The sequence below is a fragment of the Myxocyprinus asiaticus genome, chromosome 8 (assembly GCF_019703515.2).
Source record: "Myxocyprinus asiaticus isolate MX2 ecotype Aquarium Trade chromosome 8, UBuf_Myxa_2, whole genome shotgun sequence".
NCBI classification, from domain to species: Eukaryota; Metazoa; Chordata; class Actinopteri; order Cypriniformes; family Catostomidae; genus Myxocyprinus; species Myxocyprinus asiaticus.
In genome coordinates, this window is record NC_059351.1 from 21,104,808 (window position 1) to 21,123,904 (window position 19,097).

At 41.5% G+C, this 19,097-nt stretch overlaps 1 protein-coding gene across 16 annotated transcripts in view; it reads left to right on the top strand.

Moving 5' to 3' along the window:
* Positions 1-19,097, top strand: part of LOC127444939 (muscleblind-like protein 2a) — a 183,486-nt gene that overhangs the window by 134,019 nt on the left and 30,370 nt on the right. For 14 of the 16 annotated variants that reach the window (XR_007897891.1, XR_007897892.1, XR_007897894.1 and 11 more), the window contains exons 4-7: positions 1,992-2,192; positions 4,330-4,584; positions 17,025-17,078; positions 17,851-18,007. Coding sequence is in view for 12 of the 16 variants with exons in the window: in XM_051704607.1 (XP_051560567.1) it covers positions 1,992-2,192; positions 4,330-4,584; positions 17,025-17,078; positions 17,851-18,007 (667 nt within the window). In the remaining 4 variants the exon portion in view is untranslated. The remainder of the gene's footprint in view (positions 1-1,991; positions 2,193-4,329; positions 4,585-17,024; positions 17,079-17,850; positions 18,008-19,097) is intronic. The other 2 variants (XM_051704612.1, XM_051704616.1) reach the window with 1 other exon arrangement.

The window sequence follows — 19,097 nt, forward strand, 5'->3', positions numbered from 1 at the left end:
TCTATCATCACCTGCAGTGGAATTGCACTGCAATAGTGGGGTTTCCCTCTTACATAAAACTCCGGGATTCCTCCAATGTACGAGCGCATATCCAAGAACGAGAGGGACAGTCGATATTTTACATTGGTGTGTATAAATTGGTGTAGTTTATAGTTTATGTGATTTTCCCACTGTACTTTCAGAAATGTTTTATTCTTTCCACTGTCTTGACATATTGTTAGGCTCCATCCTATGCGCTTATTTAAAAAATGGTTAGAACACTGCTTATGCGTTTACACGACCACAATAAGCCGCGTTCTTTGTGAAAAACCTAGGTGTGTTAAACGGCTTTCTCTTAATCCCTTAAACAGCATAAGGAAATCTGTGTTCTTGTTTACATGCCGTTTCAGAATGCTGCTTTCAACAAACACCCTGGAATAAACTGTTTTCTTAGGTGCATTTAAATGTGTTCAGTGAAGAGCATGCTTGAGATGAAATATGATGATGTTTAAAGAAAACAAAGAAAAATCAAGGTAATTATCACTTGTGAGCAGAATATTTTTATTGGCCGTCATTTCCGATCAGTCTATAATTTTACCAAATTATTCAAAAAGTGTGAAAATATTATTTAATTGTGTATTTAGGATAGATATTATATTATAGATAATATGTTAGCTATGACATTTGCCTTAGAAAGAAAAATAAGTTGAATGTTTTATTTAAAACATTTAAAAATTTCATTTCTGGGGGCCTGGGTAGCTCAGCGAGTAAAGACGCTGACTACCACCCCTGGAGTCACGAGTTCAAATCCAGGACGTGCTGAGTGACTGCTGAGGTTGCTAGGGAGGGTAGAGTTACATGGGGTAACCTCCACATGGTCGCTATAATGTGTGGTTCTCGCTCTCGTGGGGTGCGTGGTGAGTTGTGCGTGGATACCGCGGAGAATAATGCCACATGATAAGACGCACGGATTGACGGTCTCAGACGCGGAGGCAACTGAGATTCGTCCTCCGCCACCCAGATTGAGGCAAGTCACTACGCCACCACAAGGACTTGGAGCACATTGGGAACTGGACATGCCAAATTGGGGAGAAAAGGGGAGGGGGGGAAAAATGTAATTTCTGTCAGCGTCATTTCCACCATTGAATTCTGTTTCTGTTTCATGACTTTCAAAGAAAATTACAGAAATGCCATAAATCTCCTATGATGCATGTACACACACTGTTGGACATTGTCAGTAGATAAATTAAAAAAATTACTTTCCAGAAGTCCAGCATTCTAAAAGTGCCCTAAGTTGAAGAAAGACCTATATATATGTATATATATATATATATATATGTGTGTGTGTGTGTGTGTTTGTATATACAGTACTGTGCAAAAGTTTTAGGCACTTGTGAAAAATGTTGCATATTAAGGATGTCTTCAAAAATAATGAATTAGATTTAATTTATCACTTAATGTCATACAAAGTCCAGTAAACATAAAAAAGCTAAATCAATATTTGGTGTGGCCACCTTTGCCTTTAAAACAGCAACAATTCTCCTAGGTACATCTGGACACTTGGTTTTACTTGGTTGTTGGCAGATAGGATTTTCCAAGCTTCTTGGAGAATTTGCCACAGTTCTTCTATTTATTTAGGCTGTCTCAATTGCTTCTGTCTCTTTATGTAATCTCAGACTGATATGATGTTCAGTGGGGGGCTTTGTGGGGGCCATGATATCTGTTGCAGGGCTCCTCTGTTTGCAAAAGTAATGTTTGGGAGTCTGACATTTATATTTCTTATTGACACATTAAAGCTGAAGATATAAATAACCATCTTAAGACAAATGCTTTTGTGAAACATCTTATGTGCCTAAGACATTTGCACGGTACTGTATGTGTGTGTGTGTGTGTGTGTGTGTGTGTGTGTGTGTGTGTGTGTGTGTGTGTGTGTGTGTGAATCTATTTATGTTTGTATAAGAAATGTTACTGATTAAATAAAACCATTAATTATTCCTTATTATCTTTCACAGCCTACATTTTCCGTCAGTCAAGGTCTGTGCTCGAACCCTGGTATGAGTTACGCGCCGTATCTGACTCCAATGAGCCACAGCATGGGTCTGGTCCCCACAGAAATGCTCCCCAGCACCCCCGTCATCATGCCCAGCAGCCCACCCGTCAGCATTCAGAGCTCCTCCTCAACGCAGAAACTACTGCGCACAGACAAGCTTGAGGTAACGTGATACGCCACTACAAATTAACGTTTGCATCTGAGAAAATATCATGCAGCTTTAAGGCCAAAACAGACTCTATGCAAGAATGTGAACAATGATGCTTCTAGTGTCACAGGCTCAATTTCCAGCATAGTTGTGTTGCAAAATGTTTCAGACTGCAGTTCATAACACAACGCTAGTATGAGTTCCATTCTCAGCGTTGCTACAAGGGATGCTATTGTGGACATTAGTGTGAACTGTCCGTTTCTGCGGTGAGTTTTTTCTTTCAAGTCAACTACATTAATGTCGGAGCAACAGTTTGAAGAGAATATTGCTGAGCAAGTAAATGAAAGTCAATATATTTATTGCAACACATCCAGTTTATTGGCACAAACTTTTGAAGGTAACTCTATCGCCCCCCTTGAGGTTAACTACTGCCACAGTAACGCAAGAATGCACACTAAGCATGTTTAACCAGACTGCACATTGGCCAAGCGCTTTCATGTGCATAGGCGTACTTGCGTAAAGTACTGTATATTTTTGGCCTTAGGTGTCAACAAATTAAATGCTTTCTGAAGCAGAGATGTCTCAGTGTACAGTTTGAATGTCAGTGTACTTGCAAGGCAGTGAAAAATAAATGTAAAGAAGTAAAATGTGAGTTAGAAAAGTTCTAAACTCGACTAAAGAGTGAAGAAGAGACGGATTGATCATAAGATCCAATATACTTTGTTGGATAAATGAAAGGAAAGACCAATCACAAATCAGAATACAAATAGATGTAAGAAAGAAATTATGAATAAACACAATTCAGTAAATTGTCAGAAATGTACTTTTCTATTTTTGCCCCTGAATTTGATTTTCAGTGGCATTTTTTACCTTTGTGAGGGCATTTTTTAAATAAACATATGATGTAGATACAGTGTGTTTCTAACAAACCTAACTTTTTAAGTTATATTACATTTAGGCTTGTCAATCGATTAAAATAACAGATGTACTTCATGCTTGAATTGCTCGTATGGTAGGAAAATCCGTACTTTTATTACAGAATTTACAAGTGTGTCAGGGGGCATGATTAATTGTATTTTAAAACTAGTTATTTTTTATATAATTAATTGCACTTAATTAACACTTTAAATCGACAGCCCTGAATACATTCTATTAAAAAGTAGCATTATAAATATTATTATATTGTAATATGAATATATAACAAATAATAATAAAAATGTATATTAATATTAAATTACTATTTTACCAATAAAATGAAACAACATTACCAGTAATTTATATTTATCTGATAACTATTCCTATATTAGAACAATAAGAACTATATCAGATTATACAAATAGAAAAATGATTATTTATCAGGGGGGCATTGTCTGCCCGCACATTTTGAATTTCTGGGACATGTTTGTCAAATTTAGGTGGCATTTCTGCCCTGAGCCCCCATTAATTTCTGACCCTGATCAGTGGTATACATTTTGAATGTCAAACATGATAATGATGTCAATGGGAGATTTTACAATTTTAACTTTCAATTTCTTCAAAAATGCACAAAAGCCAAAATTAGCACAAAATAAACAAAACACATTTTTAAGGGAGTCTGTACTCCAAAAATAGCTTAACCTTTAAAAGGTGGTTTGCTGGTTTAGCTGGCTTCTCAGTCTGATCTGCCAGCTAAACTAGCCAAAACTATTATAAAACCAGCAAGGGTCAGGCTGGGAGACCAGCTAACCTACTTAGGCTGGTTTAAACTGTTATTTTTCAGTAGGCGGAGCTGAAGTGTGAGAACAAGAATCATGATGGATGTCTATGCTGTGCTGCCTTGCAAGAAAATGATCAGTGCAGCTGAAACAATAACAGTTTGTAGGTTGTATGACTGTGTGTATTGCTAAATGTGCTATCACTTAGCAACTGAGTGATCTCTGTGATAATGAGAGGTTCAATTCCTCAGAGGCCCTCCCACACCGAGAGAGACTGTGTCATCTCTGTTGCTGCCTTTGTTAATATTCTGCTCTTTGTGTGTTTATTTACCAAACGTGTGCATGTATGTTTTGGAAAGCTTTGAAACTCAATGACTCACCTCTCTGTTTGCATATTTCTGTTCTGTTTTCTCTTTGTGTTTATTTGAATCCACACACGTGCAAACATCCACGACCAGGTGTGTCGTGAGTTTCAGCGGGGTAACTGCGCACGCGGTGAGACCGACTGCCGCTTCGCCCACCCTAGTGACAGCCCCATGATTGATACGAGCGACAACACAGTCACCGTGTGCATGGACTACATCAAGAGCCGCTGCTCGCGCGAGAAGTGCAAGTACTTCCACCCTCCCGCGCACCTGCAGGCGAAGATCAAAGTGGCGCAGCATCAGGCCAATCAGACAGCCGTCGCAGCGCAAGCGGCCGCTGCAGCCATGGTGAGTCAATGGCAACACGCACAATAACATATAGGGCACTTTCAAACAAACTGCATATATTATCTGTATAAACGTGCAGTTGATTCAGAAAACCAACATTAAAGTCAACATGAAATTGAGCTCTGATTGTGAATGATTAATCAGTAAATGTTATTCCAAATAAATAATTTTGTCTGTTTGTCTAACAATTGTCAAATAAGTTACTTAGGCATTGTTTTAATAGCATCAATGATAACGATAGATTTGAAAAAGAAGCGTTATTATTGGGTTATATGGAAAGGCTCTGGAGCTTCATCCTCCACGTCCTGGTTCTCATCTCATTCAATATTCGTTTCACTTGGAAAGTGTCACATTACGCAAAATAAAGTGGCTTGCGAATGTCGTTTCATGTTGACTTATGTTTAAGTGTTATGTACATACGATGTAACATAAGGTGAAACGTAGGGGATGACTCTACAAAGCAGGAAACAAACGTATGTTGCACAAAACATTAAGGTCTATTCTAAACTACAACACTTTGCCTTACTGGTAGTATTCCATTGACCTCAAAATTTAATTTACCACATTGTCACGACATATTTCATCGGAACTGAGGCGGTGCTTAGAATTTTGAAACCTTTTCCAGCTTTCTACATGATAAAATCAATTGACAACACATGTTTGATTTGAGATATCTGATGATGTTAGCACATTAAATGTGGAGCACTGCTTTATTATTATATAGCCATGACCCATCTCACGAATCTGGGCGGGGCTGCATGCCAAATCTGTGTCAGCTCCCTTATCTCATTCCCTGAGGATTTTAGTCCTATTAAACAGGGTGAGTAGAGAGACAAAGAGATGAGCTGTTTGAGAAGACAGCAATGTGATAAACTTTTTCCCCTTTTTCATCCATGTAGTATTATATTGATGCTATCATTATTAGAAAAAGGATATTAATATAATAAGCACGATGGCTTAAAAGCTTTTTTCCTCACACCCTTGACTGCACAATGTCACAGGGTGGCTTTCTTCCCATTACCCTGCCCAATGGGAGGAATACTCTCCTCAAATCAGTTGAGATTAAATTACGGAAATGGATCACATTTTTATACCAAACTGACGTGAACGCACAGGTTCAGCTATTACCCAAGTGCAACTGTATTTTTGGCGGCATGCCAAGCTGCTGTTTTTTTGTCAGTTCTAATGCCGTTTCTACACTGCAAGTGAGCAATCTGACGCAACATAAAGGAAACTATACTAAGAGTGTCATGACGCAAGAAAACGAGATCTCCTTATTTATAATAAATAAAGCTGTCTACACGGTAAGTGACGCGACTTCTGAAAAAAGTCTAAATCACTTCTGTTATTATCAACAAAACTGCTGTACACTACAAGCACGCAAAAAGAAAACTAGATAGTTTCCATTATAATCAACTAAGCAGTCTACTGCAAGTGAGCGATGCGATGAATTGCAAAAAAAAAAAAACTAATAAAAAAATACACTGAGAGTGGTGCAACGCAAGAAAATTTGATTGCTTGTGTAATAATCAACGGAGCTGTCCACACTGCAAGTGAGCAACACTATGCAAACAAAACTACACTAAGAGTGATGCGACGCAGGAAAACTAGATTGCTTTCATCACTCCGAGACGTTTTACAGGTTGCCCGCCACAGTGTGGCGGGCAGATGTGCAAAATTACCCGCCACTGCGCATGAAATTACGCATTCCGCGGGTGGCGGGTGCTAATTTCATACCCTGAATAAGACGCATAGCAAACAAAACTACACTGATATTGATGCAAGTCAAGAAAACTAGATCGCTTCCGTTGTCAAAGTTGTCAACGTTGCAAGCTAGCAATGCGATGCATGGCAAATAAAATTACACTGAGAGTGAGGTGATGCAAGAAAACTAGATTGATACTTGTTCCCTATCTGTCACTCACTCGACGTTGTGTTGATGTAGTGACACTAGGGGTCACTCTTGGGAGCCCGAGACACCTCAAGTCTTTGATAAAAGGCCAATGAAAATTGGCGAGTGGTATTTGCATACCACTCCCCCGGACATACGGGTATAAAAGGAGCTGGTATGCAACCACTCATTCAGATTTTCTCTTTGGAGCTGAACGGTCGATGTTTACTGAGCTGACTGTTCATTCACCTCTGCTGGATCTGACGGCGCATTTCAGCGGCTTCTCCCTCCTCTGCACTGGTGCACTGCAGAGAACGCCCCTGGGCATTTCGGCAGAAATAAGAGAGTATATTTCTCTAAAAGAGTATATTTCTCTAAAAGAGCGGCAAACACAGAATGTCTTTTTAAAGACGTGTTTTTTTAAAGATGCCTTCCGTTTGTGTGTTATTCCTGGTTGCGGTCGTTATCTCTCAACTTCTGATGGTCACGATCGCTGTCTTTCGTCTCTGGGCGCGACCCACGCGGAGACAGCGTTCGTGGATGGATCATGTACTCATTGCGAGAACATGACCATGGCAACGTTGCGGTTGCGGCTTGCTTTCGTAAGAAAAGCGGTACCCAAGAGTCCAGCAAAAGAGCGGTTTCCTTGTTCCCTGGGTCACATACCCGGTGTGCACGGCCGTCATCACGACCACCGTCCACCATTCCATTTTGGCAGGTTTGGCGCTCCAGCGGCGGTCTCCCCACCCCTGCGCGCCCAGCTGTGGCACAAATCCGCCCCCGATGTGACAGTCTCCACGGGTCACGAGGACAGGCCTCTTCCTCCCCCGTCCCAGGCTGTTCCGGGGGTGGTCACAAGGAGCCAGGTAAGTGCTTCGAACTCAGCACGGCCACAGCACGGCCACAACACGGCGTGGCACCTCAGGCTCCGCCCCGCCGCGAGGCCCCACCCGCCGGCACGTCCGACGAGATTGTCCCCTTGGTCCCCCTCGCCCGGAGCTTGGACGCATGGCTTGCACTTTCCAATCCATTGCGATGGCTGATCCGGACCGTCCGACACGGCTACGCGATTCAGTTCGCCAGGCGAAGGGCGAGAACGCTGCTACCTTGCACGCGGAGATTGCTACCCTCCTACGGAAGGATGCGATAGAGCCTGTCCCTCCGGCCGAGATGAAGAAGGGGTTTTACAGTCCCTACTTCATTATACCGAAAAAAGGCGGTGGGTCGCGGCCAATCTTGGACCTGCCAGTACTGAACTGGGCTTTACACAGACTCCCGTTCAAGATGCTGACGCAAAAACGCATTCTAGCGAGCGTCCGGCATCAAAATTGGTTCGCGGCGATAGACCTGAAGGATGCGTACTTCCACGTCTCGATTCTAACTTGACACAGACCCTTCCTGCGGTTTGCATTCAAGGGTCGGGCATATCAGTACTAGGTCCTCCCTTTTGGCCTGTCCTTGTCTCCTCGCATCTTCACAAAGGTCGCAGAGGCAGCCTTTGCCCCGTTAAGAGAAGTGGGCATTCGCATCCTCAACTATCTCGATGATTGGCTAGTCCTAGCTCATTCTCGGGATGTGTTGTGTGCACACAGGGACCTGGTGCTCTCGCACCTCAGCCGACTAGGGCTTTGGGTCAACTGGGAAAAGAGCAAGCTCCTCCCAGTTCATCTTTTTTCTCAGCTTGGAGTTGGACTCAGTCTCGTTGATGGCGTGCCTCACAAACGAGCACGCACAGTCGGTGCTGACCTGTTTGAAGGCGTTCAGACAGAAGACAGCGGTTCCACTGAAACTGTTTCAGAGGCTCCTGGGGCATGTGGCATCCTCAGCGGTGGCCACTCCGCTCAGGTTGATGCATATGAGACTGCTTCAGCACTGGCTTCAGACTCGAGTCCCGAGATGGGCATTGCGCCGTGGGACACATTGCGTGGCCGTCACGCCGATCTGTCACCGCCTCTTCAGCCCTTGGACCGACCTCCCGTTTCTACGGGCAGGCGTTCCCCTAGAGCAGGTCTCCAGGCGCATCGTGATTATGAAAGACGCCTTCAAAACATGCTGGGGCGCTGTATGCAATGGGCACGCAGCCGCCGGCTCATGGATGGGCCCGCGGCTGCGTTGGCACATCAACTGCCTCGAGTTGCTGGCAATTCTGCTCGCCCTGTGGAGGTTTCGGCCGTTGATCCAGGGCAAGCACATGTTAGTTCGGACAGACAACACGGCAACGGTAGCATATGTCAACCATCAAGGCGGTCTGCGATTCCCGTTGTATGTCACAACTGGCCCGCCATCTCCTCCTCTGGAGTCAACAGCACCTCAAGTCGCTGTGAGCCACTCACATCCCGGGCGACAACAACACTGCAGCGGACGTGCTGTCACAGCAGGTTACCCTCAGGGGAGAGTGGAGACTCCACCCTCAGGTGGTCCAGCTGATTTGGAGTCGATTCGGGCAGGCACAGGTAGACCTGTTCACCTCCCAAGAATCCTCCCACTGCCCGCTCTGGTATACCCTGACCGAGGCACCTCTCGGTATAGACGCGCTGGCACACAGCTGGCCCCCTGGACTTCGCAAATATGCGTTTCCCCCAGTGAGCCTACTTGCACAGACCCTGTGCAAGGTCAGGGAGGATGAGGAGCAGGTCGTCCTGGTAGCACCCTACTGGCCCACCCAGACGTGGTTCTCGGACCTCACACTCCTCGTGCAGGAGAGGTTGGAAGGGCGGCTGTCCTCCTCCACCTTGAAGGTGTTTGTAGCCGCTATAGCGGCACACCACGACACAGTGGACGGTAAGTCCTTAGGAAAGCACGACCTGATCATCAGGTTCCTGAGAGGTGCCAGGAGGTTGAATCCCTTCAGACCGCGCCTCGTTCCCTCATGGGACCTCTCTGTAGTCTTCAGGGTCTACGGAGAGCCCCCTTTGAGCCCTTGCAGTCAGCTGAGCTTAAGGCACTCTCTTTGAAGACTGCCATCCTGACTGCGCTCACTTCCATCTAGAGGGTAGGAGACCTGCGAGCGTTCTCTGTCAGCGAAACGTGCCTGGAGTTCGGTCCGGGCTACTCTCACGTGATCCTGAGACCCCGACCGGGCTATGTGCCCAAGGTTCCCACGACCCCTTTTAGGGACTAGGTGGTGAACCTGCAAGCACTGCCCCAGGAGGAGGCAGACCCAGCCCTGCTGTTGCTGTGTCCGGTGCGCGCTTTACGCATCTATTTGGATTGCACGCAGAGCTTTAGAGTCTCTAAACAGCTCTTTCTCTGCTTTGGTGGACAGCGGAAAGGAAGCGCTGTCTCCAAGCAGAGGATCGCCCACTGGCTCATTGACGCCATAACTATGGCATATCACGCCTAGGACGTGCCACCCCAGGCAGGGCTACGAGCCCATTCTACCAGGGGTGTAGTGGCCTCCTGGGCCTTGACCAGTGGCGCTTCTCTAACAGACATTTGCAGAGCAGCGGGCTGGGCAACACCCAACACCTTTGCGAGGTTCTACAATCTCCGGGTGGAACCAGTTTCGTCCCGTGTAGTTGCACGCACAATGCAAGTAAGTCCGGTAGAGCTGGCCGGGTGTATCGCTTGCGCATAGCGCCTTTCGCCTCCCCTGAGCTGAAGACGTGCGCTGTTGACTCCCAGTAGTATTCACAAACTGTGTTCCCTGGATGATTTCCTCCGAGCCCTGTGGCAGACGAGTTTGCGGAGAAACTCGCTGCCGGCTCAGTATGTGTGCTAACTAAGCCCTGTACTGGGGTAGGTGCTCAGCATGTGGTGGTTCCCCGTAGGTAACCATATGCGACTTATATCTTCCGCTAATTCGTTTCCCTGTTGGTAAACTGCATCTTCCTTAGGCAAAGGCCCCTCTGCTCCAGTCACCATGCTCGTAGAAACTCCTCCCCCATAGGGTAGGACCTAACATGGAACTTCTCCACATGACATACTTCCGACAAAGCTCGACAAGACCATGTGACGTATTTCCACTCAAAATAACTCCCCCTCTCTCTGGGCAGGGTGTGGTCTCCGCGGTGTCTCCCCCCCCCTCCCCCCCCCCCGACTAGACCTGGTGGCCCCAGTCGGTTAATTCCTTTTTTGGGGGGGGGAGGATAAGAGGCCACGACTGGGCTAGCCTGTCTCTATCTTTTGGGCAGTCGACTTGTCCCCAAAGGGGCGTTCGACACTCATAACAGCGTTGGGGGAGGTTACGTGTCGGCCTGGTGCGCTGGCTACGAGGCACACAGTGGTCTGCCCATCACACACCGCCAGTTCACGTAACACAGTTCAGCCAGTTGCGGTACAAAACCTGAATTAGTGGTTGCATACCAGCTCCTTTTATACCCGTATGTCCGGGGGAGTGGTATGCAAATACCACTCGCCAATTTTCATTGGCCTTTTATCAAAGAGGTGTCTCGGGCTCCCAAGAGTGATCCCTAGTGTCACTACATCGACACAACGTCTCGTTCCCTCCATCAGGGAACAGAGGTTACGCAAGTAACCAGGACGTTTTCTAATCAAGAAAGCCAACCTGGTCTCATAGTGAAAACGTGACTCTATATGCATTTGTGCAAAATTTGTTATATGTGTCTCCAGGTACAATTCCCTGCAGTTTCCTGGTGAAATGAACACTAGAGATGCTAGAACAACTGTGTTTGATTCACTTTCACTCAAATCATGACTTTAATGGCTGATTATGACTTTATAAGTACTTATTTTTCTCTCTATTATTCAGACCCTGCTATTTTATGATATCGACACACTTTTACTCTAACGCATCTTTTGAAAAACTATACATTTTAATGCTTGAATTACAGACCCACCTTCATATATACACTTATTCTAGCATAATTAGCTTGTGCGGTAGCTCACCGGATAAGGTGTTGGACTTACAATCAGAGGACTGCAGTTCAAGACCAGCCATGAACTCAAGCTGGCATGTGACATGACAGTCATAGAAGCAACATAAAATTATATGATTGCTTCAGAAAATTTGCTTTTTTCATTTTGCTTCTGCATTTTGAAAAACTAATGATTAGGTTTAGGCATTGATTAGGCAAGTATCTTTTTTAACGTCTCATTTATATTTCAAAGGAATGTTCCAGTTTCAGTACAAGTTGTGGCATACACAGCAGTTGAGGCATAATGTCGATTACCACAAAAATTAAGTTCGACTGCTCCTTTTCTTTAAAAAAGCAAAACTCGAGGGTACAGTGAGGCACTTACAATGGAAGTGAATGGGGACGATAAAAGTGAATGTGGCCAAAAGTGAATCATTTTTATAAAAGCATTTGCATTAATTCTTCTGTTAAAACTTGTGAATTATTTGAGCTGTAAAGTTGTTTAAGTTGTAATTTTTATGGTAATTTTAGGGTTTAGGGTTTGTTGACACTACATTGTCATGGTAACGAAGTTGTAAAACTGGCTATAACTTTACACAGAAAATGTTAGTAAGTTATTTTATCACACTAAAATCATGTTTACACACATATTGTTTACATCTTGTGTCTATACTTTTGAAACAGTGAGTATTTTAACATTTACGGATTGGCCCCATCCACTTCCATTGTAAGTGCCTCAAATAACCCAGATTTTTGCTTTTTTTAAAGAAAAGGAGGGACGACATTATGCCACAAATGCTGTCGATTGAGCTCAACTTGTATTGAACCCGGAACATTACTTTAAAACACTAATGGTTAGGTTTAGGCGTTGATTTGGTAAGGATGTCTTTTTTAAACGTCTTATTTATATTTTAAAACACTATTGGTTTGGTTCAGGCAAAAGTTTTAGGTTAGGGAGGTATGTTTTAAAAACATCCATCTAAAATTCACCTTAAATCCTCGTCTGAATACCATTTTATTCACTTTTGCCGCCCTCAACTGGACATTGCAGTGTAGACTGCTTGGTTAATTGTAACTGTAATGCAACGCAACAAACTTTACAATGGAAGCTTGCAGTGTCTTCATTAATTGAATCTAGTTCAGTTGCGTCGCTCGCTTGCTGTGATGACAATTATGTCGTGCAAGATAGCGGAAGCGTTCTAGTTTTGTCGCAGCACACTTGCATTGTAAACACGAAATTTGGCAGCAAGCTTTACCCCAATTTACCACTTCTCACTTTTGAACGGCCCAGGTGTGAATCTAAGTTTGCTACATTTGCTGTCATGGTACTCACCTTCTTGGCCTTTATTTTGCTGTTTTTTTCCACTGTGGCGTTTGGGTCAGAGTTGACTCTAGGACAGTACTGGCTCACCAACTATACATATGTATTTATTTTTAATTTTTTTTAAACGAGTGAAAATAAAGCCTTCCGTTTCCCGACCGAACAGTGACCTGAGATAAACCATTGCGCTTTGGCTACAGGGTAAACTGCTGTTAGCCTTAAGGTGCAGTGTCCTTGCCCTGATTACCGTGTAATAGGGCCATAGATAACAAAGAAGAATTTTTTTTTTTTTTTTTTTCAGGCTTATTATTAGCCACTTAGGAATGCTGACCTCAGATAAAGAGGTTTTTTTTTTTTTTGTTTCTCTTTGTTTTTTCTCAGTGGACGATTATGTAATTCTGTATGATAACACCCAGTGGGTGGTATTTTTATTTGAATGTTTCTCTTTGTTTGTGGTGGGTAGCAAAACATGAAACTCTTGCTTACAGGAATGCTTTCAGAAGGCAAAATTTAAATGTATCCTGTTCTTTCCCATCCTATTATTAAAAGTACACCTAAATAAGCTCTGTTCCAAAACCTACAAACTGCCTACATAGACTGCATTTTAAGGCATCATAGCGGCACCTCTAACACGAAGGTTGTAACTAAAGGTAGGCAGCATAATTATGAAATATGATACCTTGTAAGATACCTTGTTTTGGCCAAATTCTTACCCCAGAATGCATTTTGACAAGCTTTATAAAAATAATAATAATAGTAAAACAATTATCCAAGATAGTTGGATAAAATTGAAATGTTGATTATAAATATACTCATATTTCAATTTTAAAAAAATATTGATATAAATAGTAAAAGAAATCAATAAAATAATGACGCTTTTACCCAAAATTTTTGTTGTTTTCTTACACTTGTTTTCATTAGCTTAGCAACATGCCAACATCAAACTCTATGGAAATTGATTGCGAGTCGCGTTTCCTGTACATTTCATGCAAGATGCGCTATTCGTGTGGAATTCCTGTGTAGGTAGAGCATTCCAAATCAGTCACTTGTGAGGTTCCATTTCAGGTAGGATGCCTTTGGAGACGTTAGCAAGGTAGCTCACTAGGTTTTCGAACAGAGTTATAGTCTAGGCATAGATGTTTAGTCAAAATGTTTGCATTTTTTAAAAGTGGCTTTAAGATTTTTCTCGATGCTTTGCATTATCTTTCCCATTACAACCCCATATGTCATCTGTGACTTTACTATGAAAATATACAGGTGCATCTCAATAAATTAGAATGTCGTGTAAGAGTTCATTTATTTCAGTAATTCAACTCTAATTGTGAAACTCGTGTATTAAATAAATTCAATGCACACAGACTGAAGTAGTTTAAGTCTTTGGTTCTTTTAATTGTGATGATTTTGCTCACATTTAACAAAAACCCACCAATTCACTATCTCAAAAAATTAGAATACATCATAAGACCAATAAAAAAAAACATTTTTAGTGAATTGTTGGCCTTCTGGAAAGTATGTTCATTTACTGTATATGTACTCAATACTTGGTAGGGGCTCCTTTTGCTTTAATTACTGCCTCAATTCGGCATGGCATGGAGGTGATCAGTTTGTGGCACTGCTGAGGTGGTATGGAAGCCCAGGTTTCTTTGACAGTGGCCTTCAGCTCATCTGCATTTTTTGGTCTCTTGTTTCTCATTTCCCTCTTGACAATACCCCATAGATTCTCTATGGGGTTCAGGTCTGGTGAGTTTGCTGGCCAGTCAAGCACACCAACACCATGGTCATTTAACCAACTTTTGGTGCTTTTGGCAGTGTGGGCAGGTGCCAAATCCTGCTGGAAAATGAAATCAGCATCTTTAAAAAGCTGGTCAGCAAAAGGAAGCATGAAGTGCTCCAAAATTTCTTGGTAAACGGGTGCAGTGACTTTGGTTTTCAAAAAACACAATGGACCAACACCAGCAGATGACATTGCACCCCAAATCATCACAGACTGTGGAAACTTAACACTGGACTTCAAGCAACTTGGGCTATGAGCTTCTCCACCCTTCCTCCAGACTCTAGGACCTTGGTTTCCAAATGAAATACAAAACTTGCTCTCATCTGAAAAGAGGACTTTGGACCACTGGGCAACAGTCCAGTTTTTCTTCTCCTTAGCCCAGGTAAGACGCCTCTGATGTTGTCTGTGGTTCAGGAGTGGCTTAACAAGAGGAGTATGACAACTGTAGCCAAATTCCTTGACATGTCTGTGTGTGGTTGATGCCTTGACACCAGCCTCAGTCCATTCCTTGTGAAGTTCACCCAAATTCTTGAATCGATTTTGCTTGACAATCCTCATAAGGCTGCGGTTCTCTCGGTTGGTTGTGCATCTTTTTCTTCCACACTTTTTCCTTCCACTCAACTTTCTGTTTACATGCTTGGATACAGCACTCTGTGAACAGCCAGCTTCTTTGGCAATGAATGTTTGTGGCTTACCCTCCTTGTGAAGGGTGTCAATGATTGTCTTCTGGACAACTGTCAGATCAGCAGTCTTCCCCATGATTGTGCAGCCTAGTGAACAAAACTGAGAGACCATTTTGAAGGCTCAGGAAACCTTTGCAGGTGTTTTGAGTTGATTAGCTGATTGGCATGTCACCATATTCTAATTTTTTGAGATAGTGAATTGGTGGGTTTTTGTTAAATGTGAGCCAAAATCATCACAAATAAAAGAACCAAAGACTTAAACTACTTCAGTCTGTGTGCATTGAATTTATTTAATACACGAGTTTCACAATTTGAGTTGAATTACTGAAATAAATGAACTTTTCCACGACATTCTAATTTATTGAGATGCACCTGTATATATATATCTTTACATTTTTATCTTTTTATGCAACATTTCAATTTTTTGTATAAATATTCTGATTTAAAGCATTTCTGCATGGCCCTCTGTGTCTTTGTCATTTCAAGCATCCTGTTTTCTTAACTAAATAATATCTTGCTGCCCATCAGGTGACTGTCCATTTCATCAAATCCATATCTTATAACCAGTACATTTGCATGGCATTTTACATATATTTATATGTAAAAAAAATACTGACCTGTATTAACATTCTGATATGCCCGTAAACTAACATTGAATATAATAATAATAATAATATTCTAATATATTATTTTACATAATGATACCCAAAATAAATCTCTTAGAAATTAAATTAATTAGCATGTAGTTTTCTTATGGGCCAAACTGATACCAAAGTATAACAATAAGTCATGGAGACAAAAACTTAAACCTAATGAAACATATATGGAAGGTTCCCAAATATAAAAATAAACAGAGCTCCACATTCTGTGATGAATCAAGTCAATTATTTTCTTTTTCTTTAATGACCTTTACAATTTATATCTAGTGAGTCAGTTCTGATTTGAGCAAGTAAAATAATTGCAGCACATTGTGACAGAAAGGAATGTTACGGATGGCATTTCTCATAGACAATCTCACCTCGTTTAGCTACTTTCGTCTATTTTCTTTTTCGGTAAATGGTGGTTAATGTCATAGCTTTTTTGCTGTGCATGTTAAAATTACCCAATGTGTGTTGAACATTGTGACTTCTGTGTTTGGCACCCTATTCAAAGTCAGCATCCCCCCATGTCTTAATTAGTAATCAAGCCACCACTGGATAGACAGTGTGCTGTCAGTCCCACTCAGACATCGGATCTAATGTTGCATCAGTATTGAGGAGTCTGACTGAACTAAGCTATTAAAGCTTTTTTACGTTTCCCACAGCCTGGACGGCAAACGATGTTGACAGCAGAACTGTTAAACGAGTACATCAAGGACATTTGATGTCTGTCAGGCAAAACGTCTCTGTAAAATAATACCTACCTTACATTTTGCTCTGCAAAAAGCATTGGCCGCGCCATTTTACATTTTAAATTGCCGCACACACACACAAAACTTTCACACGCTGGCAGATCCGAATTTCAAGAGTGGATATTTTGATGGTCAGTGTGTTTTATCTAATACTCTATGCAGTGTCTGTTCATAATTGATTTAATGCTAAAGACAATCCAAAGAGCTTTCATAACTAATATCTACAATCCCATTAGTGTGTTTTACTTTTATTCGTAAATGGTTTAAACCGTAAAAAAAAAAAAAAAAAAAAGATATTGTAGATGCTTTTTGCTTTTGTAATTATTCAGAAAGTAGCGATATGTTTCCTTGAAACAAATTTTTTTGTGTATGTGCATGTCTATTGTTTTGTATGTGGTATACTGCATTCAGATTATTTTTGTTTTTGTTTTTTTTTTCCTTCTCACCTATCCACAATGCAATGCTGTCCCCATGATGCACCTCTGCTTGCTGTTACCTGTATGTTAATACGCTTGAATCCCATTGGCCCACTGCCATCATGTGCTCGCTGCCTGCTATTAAAAGAATCAGTCGACTGCCAAAGCAATGAAGCGACCCCTCGAGGCAACTGTAGATCTGGTACTATAACCTTTCACCTTTTTGCTTTGCATGTAGCTTTTTAGTGTACTGTAGCGACTCACATAATTTAATTTGGTTTCTTTGTGTTGTAGTAAAACAGTTGAAGTCACCAAGTACATGTATGTAAATTACCATCAGTCAATAATGAGCAATTTCTGTGTCGTCATTCCAAGTAAAGTAGCTTTATTGAAGCCGAGTGTGGCGTAAACTATAAAGTTGCATTTTGAAATGTGACGTAAGCGTCTTGCTAACTATTTTACTGATGTCATCGTTCTTGTGTTAAATCGGAGCGATGTAGCTTTGCATCACTCTTGAGTCAACAATGCACTGCGAAAATGTGTTTTCTTAATCAAGATTTTTATATTGTTTTCCAGTCAAAATATCCGTAAAACAAGATGCAAGACTTGAGAATATATCTTGAATTACGTTTTTGTTTTTTTTGTGAAATAATTTTGCCAAAGGGGTGAGAGAAATAAGCTTAATTCAAGATATTTTCTCTGAAAACAGGTCTTTTTATCTAACACAGTTTTGCTTATCACGTAAATTGATCTTGTTTTAAGGATATTAAGATATTTTTACTGTAAAACAAGACAAAGATACTGATTAATTTTTTTTTACTTTTTTTATTTTATTTATTTATTTTTTTTTTTGCAGTGTGTGCATTGATATTTGTTTTGTGTAAGTGTATGGTTAGGTCAATGCATACGTGTGCTAAAAACCTTGAGTATTGCTTGACTCGCAAATCTATCTTGTCATATACTGTCGCCCTCAGGCGTTTCCACATGGAGTCCTGCAGCCTCTACCAAAGAGACCAGCACTAGAGAAGAGTAACGGGGCCAGTACGTTCTTCAATCCCAGTGTCTTGCATTACCAGCAGGCTCTGGCCAGCGCACAACTACAGCAGCCCACCACCGCATTTTTTCCCACAGGTAAAAACACACCTACAAACACATAGAAACAAACACACAGTGCCAACACTGCTTTATATTAATCCCTGGATCCCCCTCTAAACGTCACACCCTGTTTCCCTCCTGTAAACCCAGTGTAACGCCATAACTGAGGCTTCTAAAAAGCCGTTTGTTCCTCTTGCATGTAACGAGTTTGCACTGAACACTAATGCGTAGCTTTGAAAGTTTGTTTGTTAGAAAAACATGAATGCATTATTTAAGTGTTTTTTTTTTCTACAGTGAATCTTGATTTTTTTTTTTTTTTTTTCTGTGTTGTGCATTATGTGGATGTTTGTGCATGTTAAACTGCCCTTAAACTTTGATATGAAAGTGATAGTTGCCCATAGATTTATCAGCATGCTGACCACTCCGCAAAATGATACATTAGATGAAAGGGCCCTATTACTGTTTTATTTGGATTTGACTCACGATTTGGCCGATATTTACAGTTTAATACTATTTCATTACAGCAAATGATACATGCGTAAAATTACTGGAACACTTATGCAATATTAATTTACAATTTACTTTAAAATATTTGAAAACAGAAAGGATGTATTATATTTTGAAAATGTAGAATTTGCTGATGCCCATAGTCTTAAAATGGCAGATAATTGGCCCAAATTTACCTCTAAAATGTTTGAAAACTGTAAATGTCTATCATTCATATATAATCTTGGCCTGAAAAATGCTTCTAAAATAGCTTGTTGGTCGATTAATTATTGTCTTGGCTGTTTGATTGATCTACCACTTATTTTATACAATATTTACTAATAATATACTTTTAAATCTTTGAAAACAGAGAATCTTTATTATCCATATTTGGCTATTTTAACAACGAAAAGTATGACGAAAAGATGTTGTGTAGTTTTTTGCACTTTAAACAACATTTGCCAAAAAACTCGAAACTGATTTTTTTTATTTCCTGCCAACTGACAGAAATATAATCCTTAAGAAGAGCACTGTGGCTTCAATCGACCATATGCTGGATTCATGGTTTAATGTATTTGGGAAACATCCGAGCGGATTCAAGACTAAATTGATTATCAGATCATCACAACAGCAGTTCCAG